The 7,152-nt window shown below is 42.0% G+C and overlaps 1 protein-coding gene across 1 annotated transcript in view; it reads left to right on the top strand.

Annotated features, from left to right (window-relative positions):
* The window catches only part of SEC24A (SEC24 homolog A, COPII coat complex component), a 101,365-nt gene that overhangs the window by 49,054 nt on the left and 45,159 nt on the right, over positions 1 to 7,152 (top strand). Inside the window, exons 9-10 of the mRNA XM_023514716.1 lie at positions 1,988 to 2,117; positions 4,356 to 4,474. Coding sequence (XP_023370484.1) covers positions 1,988 to 2,117; positions 4,356 to 4,474 — 249 coding nt within the window. The remainder of the gene's footprint in view (positions 1 to 1,987; positions 2,118 to 4,355; positions 4,475 to 7,152) is intronic.

Raw genomic sequence — 7,152 nt, 5'->3', positions numbered from 1 at the left:
AAAAAAAAAAAAAATTTAAATAAAATACAGAGTCATAGATTTTTCTGGAATTTGGCTGAACGACTTTGTGGTTAAATAACCAGCTGAGGATTACTTTTTAGAGAGCTATAGTTGTTCTAAATTGTGAAACGTAGGGCCAAGCGAGGTGGCTCACAGCTTTAATCCCAGCACTCTTGGAGGCTGAGGTGGGTGGATTGCTTGAGCTCAGGAGTTCAACACCAGACTGAGCAAGAGTGGGACTCTGTTTCTACTAAAAATAGAAAAACTAACTGGGAATTGTGGTGCTATCTGTAGTCCCAGTCTTTGGGCTGAGGCAGAAATATTGCTTGAGCCCAAGAGTTTGAGGTTGCTGTGAAGTGTAATGATGTCACGGCACTCTACTGAGGGTGAGACTCTGTCTCAAAAAAAGAAAAAAAAAATTGTGGGCTCCGCATCCGTAGCTCAAGGGGTAGGGTGCCGGCCACATACACCAAAGATGGCAGGTTTGAGCCCAGCCCAGTAACAATAGTGACAACTGCAACCAAAAAATAGATGGGCGTTGTGGCGGGTGCCTGTAGTCCCAGCTACTCGGGAGGTTGACAGGCAAGAGTTGGAGGTTGCTGTGATGCCATGGCATTCTACCGAGGGCTACATAGTGAGACTCTGTCTCCCCCTCAAAAAATTGTGAAATCTAACACACATAAAAAGTTAATAAGACATAAATACAAACATACCAAATGTTTATAAAGTAAATTCCTTTGTTAGCACTACCTAGATAAAGAAATTAAACATTGATAGTACACAAGCCTTTCTGATTATATTTCCTCCCCTTCTTCTCCTAGAGAAAATACTTTTTTAAATTTTTTTGAGACAGAGTCTCACTTTGTTACCCTCCGTAGAGTGGCTGTGGCATCACAGCTCATAGCAACCTCCAACTTTAGCGCTTAAGCAATTCTGTTGCCTCAGCCTCCCAAGTAGCTGAGACTACAGGCACCCGCCACAACACCCAGCTATTTTTTTGACATAGGGTCTCGCCTTTGCTCAGGCTGGTCTCGAACCAGTGAGCTCAGGCAATCCTCCCATCTTGGCCTCCCCTGTGCTGGGATTATGGTCGTGAGCCACTGTGCCCAGCCTGAGAAAATACTTTTTTGAATTATGGCAATTACAACTTATTTTTGTTTCAAGTATGTATTTGTAAGGCTGAGTGGGGTGGTTCAGTCCTATAATTCTAGCACCCTGGGAGGCCAAGATGTGTGGATCACCTGAGCTCAGGAGTTTAAGCAAAATGAGACCTCTACTAAAGACATCTCTACTAAAAATAGAAAAACTAACCAGGTTTTGTGGTGGGGGCCCAGCTACTTGGGAGACTGAGGCAAGAGGATCGCTTGAGCCCAAGAGTTTGAGGTTGCTATAAGCTGTGATGCTACAGTACTCCATCCCAGGGTAACTGAGTGAGATCTTGTCTCAAAAAAAAGGAAAGGACCATGCCTGTGGCTCAGTGGGTAGGGCACCGGCCCCATATACTGAGGGTGGGGGGTTCAAATCCCACCCCAGCCAGCTAAAACAGCAGTGGCAACTGCAACAAAAAATAGACAGGTGTTGCAGCGGGTGCCTGTAGTCCTAGCTACTCAGGAGGCTAAGGCAAGAGAATCGCTCAAGCCCAAGAGTTGGAAGTTGCTGTGAGCTGTGACACCATGGCACTCTACATAGGGCAACATAGTGAAACTCTGTCTCAAAAAAAAGAAGGAAAAAAGTATGCATTTGTAAGCAATGTAAAGTAGCTTCACCTGGGGTGGCACCTGTGGCTCAACGGAGTAGGGCGTCGTCCCCATATGCTGGAGGTGGCAGGTTCAAACCCACCTCTGTCCAAAAACTGCAAAAAAAAAAAAAAGAATAGCTTCACCTGTTTATTGTCAATCCACTAAAAATGCTTATTTTATTGCTTTGCTGTATATGGACCTAGCAATTGATAAGTTTAAATTTAATCTGGCTGGATATACTTAACAAGATCTTTTTTTTCTTCAGTTACGACCACCTCAACCTCCAGTGTACCTCTTTGTATTTGATGTGTCTCACAATGCAGTTGAAACTGGATACTTGAATTCAGTTTGCCAGAGTTTGTTAGAAAATCTGGATTTGTAAGTCTCTTCATTTCAACTTAACTCTGAAGCTAACAATATTTGCAAAATGAATAAGTAGTTTTCAAAAAAAAAAATTGTGTTCTAAAAGACCACTTAAATCAGTTGTTATCTTTGGCTTTATTTTCTCTTAGAAAAATTATTTTTAGATCTCCATGCACACATCACACACACTATACCTCGCATGTCACCACATACATACCACGTATACCCATACACTCACACACACATACTCCCCCTACAAGAAAAGAAACATTATTTTTAAATCTTTGTTAAGTAGGAAAATAAAGTAATAAATCTGCAGATACCTATCCCCCAAATTCACTGTTTTCAACATTCTTCTGTTCTTGCTTCATCTGATCCTTTCCTTTCACACATACACCTTTTTTCTCCCCTTAAAAATTTTAAAGCAGGCTTGGTGCTCATAGCTCAGTGGGTGGGGCACCGGCCACATACCTTGAGCCTGGCAGTTTCAAACCTGGCCTGGGCCTGTTAAACAACAATGACACCTGCAACCAAAAAATAGCTGGGCATTGTGGCAAGTCACCTGTAGTCCCAGCTACTCAGGAGGCTGAAGGCAAGAGAATTGCTAAACCCCAAGAGTTGGAGGTTGCTGTGAGCTGTGACGCCATGGCACCTTCTTAGGGCTACATAGTGAGACTTTGTCTCCAAAAAAAAGAGTAAAATTTTTTTTAAAAGCAGCTCTCAGCCAGCATATTGTTTTTACCTGTTAATATGGTCTTTTAACCCTAACTATAATACTAGTAAGGAAAATTAGCAATAATTCCTTTCTATGATCTAATGCCAGATCATTTTTTGTTTGTTCATAGTTGTCTCAAAAATGAACTTTTATTGTTTGTTGGAGTAATAATCCAAAGAGTGTACACACACTGTATTTGATTATCATGTCTCTTAAGTCTCTTAAAATAACTATATTTTAAATAATTTTTAGATACTTAGTGTAATCTATAATAGCTAGAGGGACCTTAATGAGGTATAGTTCAGGTACATAATATGGAGAAATGTGGCAAGACCAAATCTTTTCACAAATGAAGTAAATCCCTCACCCGGTGAAATGGGATTCTTGTTCTTGCCAGCATTTGTATTTTTAATGTTGAAGATTGTACATGGGGATTGTTATCCATGAGATCATCCACTGATTCATCCAAACATAAGTGAGAGTGATAACCAGCTTGTTTTTCCTTTTATGCAACTGTAGTTCCACTTATTTGAGTTTTTTAAAATGGATGCTTTTGCTCCTCTTTATTTTTTATTTGCTTTTTTGAGACAGAATTTCATCATATTGTTCTCAGTAGAGGGTGTGGAGTCACAGCTCACAGCAACTTCAAACTCTTGGGCTTAAGCAATTCTCTTGCCTCAGCCTCCTAAGTAGCTGAGACTATAGGCGTCCACCACAACACCCAGCTTTTTTTTTTTTTTTTTTGAGACAATTTCAAGCTGTCACCCTGGGTAGAGTGCTATGGCATCACAGCTCACCAGCAACCTCAAATTCTTGGGCTTATGCAATTCTCTTGCCTCAGCCTCCTGAGTAGCTGGGACTACAGGTGCCTGTTACAATGCCTGGCTATTTTTTTGTTGCAGTTGTCACTGTCTTAGCTGGCCCCAGCCAGATTCAAACCTGCCAGCCTTGGTGCATATGGCTGGCACTCTACCTACTGAGCTATGGGTGCCGCCCTCAGGCTGTTTTTTTCTTGTAGTTGTCATTGTTTAGCAGGCTGGGGCCAGGTTCAAACCCGCCAGTCCCGGTGTATGTGGCCAGACCTTAAGCACTGAGCTATGGGTGCCAAGCCTTCTCTTGATTCTTAAATAAATCCATTAAACAATACAAGAGATGCACTATCTAAATTTATGTTATATTTTTTAATTTGTATAGGGTAATTTTTTGAAGTAGTCTTTATAAAATAACTTCAAATCATCTGCAAAGTATATGTATATGCTTTCCAGTGTTTTTTACATGCCATTTTCTAAATGATTATATATAACTTATGTAATTGTTTTGGGATTGCTATTTCTCTTGATTTTTTGGCTTATGTGTAGTGCTTTCCCTTTGAATCAGATATATTTTCATTGTAAACACTGGGTGGTTTAAACATTTATATTGGGCCAATTTCCATAATACTAAATTAGATATTTTCTTGTGACTCTCTTAGGAGGTACTTTGTATATATACGTATATGGGAAAACTTCATAAAATACTCTTTATGAATTTGTTTTTAGGCTTCCGGGCAACACTAGAACAAAAATTGGCTTCATAACATTTGACAGTACAATCCATTTCTACAGTCTTCAAGAAGGTCTCTCTCAACCTCAGATGCTAATAGTTTCAGATATTGAAGGTATATGTTATATATTTATTGAACTACCTTGGGGACATTTCAGTGTTAGAAATATTTTATAAATATTTGACAAATTAAGGAGTGTATTGTATGATTCTATAGGTTGAAGAAATTCTTCAGTGTAAAATTATGAGATTGTTAGAATTGAATTATAATTAGAACTCAGATAAAATTTAGGCAGTCCCCCCCTTCTTCCCGTGTATTTATTCAAAAATATTTTTTTTTTTTTTTTTTTTGAGACAGAACCTCAAGTTGTCACCATGGTAGAGTGCTGTGGCATCACAGCTCACAGCAACCTCCAACTCCTGGGCTTAAGTGATTCTCTTGCCTCAGCCTCCCAAGTAGCTGGGACTACATATGCCCACCACAATGCCCAGCTATTTTTTGGTTGTAGTTGTCATTGTTGTTTGGCAGGCCCGGGCTGGATTCGAACCTGCCAGCTCTGGTGTATGTGGCTGGTGCCTTAGCCACTTGAGCTATAGGCGCCCAGCCTCAAAAATATTTGAGAACTATGGTGACTCACACCTGTAGTCCCACCACTTTGGGACACAGAGGCAGGAGAATTATTTGAGGCCAGGAGTGTGAGACCAGCCTTGGCAGCATAGCAAGACCCCATCTCTACAAAAAATTTAAAAACTTAGCCAAGCAGCTAGGCACCTGTAGCTCAGTGAGTAGGGCACCAGCCATATACAGCAAGGCTGGTGGGTTTGAGCCCAGCCCGGACCTGCTACAACCAAAAAATAGTGGGGCGTTGTGTTGGGCACCTGTAATCCCAGCTACTTGGGAGGCTGAGACAAGAGAATCACTTAAGCCCAAGAGTTTGAGGTTGCTGTGAGCTGTGATGCCATGGCACTCTACCCAGGACGACGTAGTGAGACTCTGTCTCAAAAAAAAACTAAGTCAAGCATGTTGGCATATTCTTGTAATCCTAGGTACTTGGGAGGCAGAGGTGGGAAGATCACTTAAGCCTAGGAGTTCTAGGCTTCTATGAATTTTATACCACTGTACTCCAAACATTTGGTACGTTAAAGACAACATCAAAAAATGAAAAGATAGGCCAGGTGCGGTGGCTCATGCCTGTAATCCTAGCATTCTGGAGGCTGAGGCGGGTGCATTGCCTGAGCTCACAGGTTTGAAATCAGCCTGAGCAAGTGTAAGACCCTATCTCTTAAAAAAAAAACAAAGCGGATGGCACCTATGGCTCAGTGGGTAGGGCGCTGGCCCCATATACCGAGGGAGGCAGGTTCAAACCTGGCCCTGGCCAAACTGCAAAAAAAAATAGATGAGCATTGTAGTGGGCGCCTATAGTCCCAGCTACTTGAAAGGCTGAGGCAAGAGAATTGCCTAAGCCCAGGAGTTGGGAGGTTGCTGTGAGCTCTGTAAGGCCATGGTACTCTACCAAGGGTGATAAAATGAGACTGTCTCTACCAAAAAAAAAAAAAAAAGCCAGATGTTGTGGTGGGCACCTATAGTTCCAGCTACTTGGGAGGCTGAGGCAAGAGAATTGCTTGAGCCTGAGAGTTTGAGGTTGCTGTGACCTGTGATGCCATGGTCCTCTACCGAGGGTGACAAAATGAGACTGTCTCAAAAAATAAAAAAGAAATGAAAAGATAATCCACAGAATAGGCAGAAATAATTTGGAAATCATATCTGATACAGAATTTACATTTAGATTACATAAAGAACTTCTATAGGGTGGTGCCTCTGGCTCAGTAAGAAGGGCGCCAGCCCCATATAACAAGGGTGGTGGGTTCAAAACCAGCCCTGGCCAAACTGCAACAAAAAAATAGCTGGGCCTTGTGGTGGGTGCCTGTAGTCCCAGCTCCTTGGGAGGGTGAGGCAAGAGAATTGCCTAAGCCCAAGAGCTAGAGGTTGCTGTGAGCAATATGACGCCACGGCACTATACTAAGGGCGATAAAGTGAGACTCTGTCTCTTAAAATAAAAAGAACTTCTATAATTTAACAAAACAAAAAAAAGACAACCAGGATCTGTGGTTAAAGGATTTGAATAGATACTTTCCTATTCAATATATAATACTCAGTAACCTCTCTATACAAATGGTTGATAAGCATATAAATAAATGCTTTACAGGCAGTGCCTGTGGCTCAAAGGAGTAGGGCACCAGACCCATATACCAAAGGTGGCGGGTTCAAACCCAGCCCTGGCCAAAAACTGGAATAAATAAATAAATTAATAATACAAAAGGAGTCTGAATTAAAAAAATAAACGCTTTACATCTTGAATTAATGGGCAAGTAGAAATGAAAAAAAAAAACAATTGGGGGGGGTTGGGGCTCATGCCTGTAATCCTAGCACTCTGGGACGCTTAGGCAGGTGGATTGCCTGAGCTCAGGAGTTGGAGACCAGACTGAGCAGGAGCAAGATCCCATCTTGTGGCAGGAGTCTGTAGTCCCAGCTACTCCAGAGGCTAAAGCAAGAGGATTGCTTGAACCCAAGATTGTGAGGTTGCTGTGAACTCTGACGATGCCACAGCACTCCAAGGTGACCGAATGAGACTCTGTTTAAAAAAGAAAAAAGAGGCTCAGTGCCTGTGGCTTAAGTGGCTAAGGCACCAGCCACATGTACCTGAGCTGGTGGGTTCGAATCCAGCCCGGGCCCACCAAAAAAAACAAGGATGGCTGCAACCAAAAAATAGCCGGGCGTTGTGGCAGGCACCT

The sequence above is a fragment of the Otolemur garnettii genome, unplaced genomic scaffold (genome assembly GCF_000181295.1).
Source record: "Otolemur garnettii isolate 467f Iridium unplaced genomic scaffold, OtoGar3 scaffold00003, whole genome shotgun sequence".
NCBI classification, from domain to species: Eukaryota; Metazoa; Chordata; class Mammalia; order Primates; family Galagidae; genus Otolemur; species Otolemur garnettii.
The sequence above is the reverse complement of the archived record's forward strand: the minus strand, read 5'-3'. Positions and strand labels throughout refer to the sequence as shown.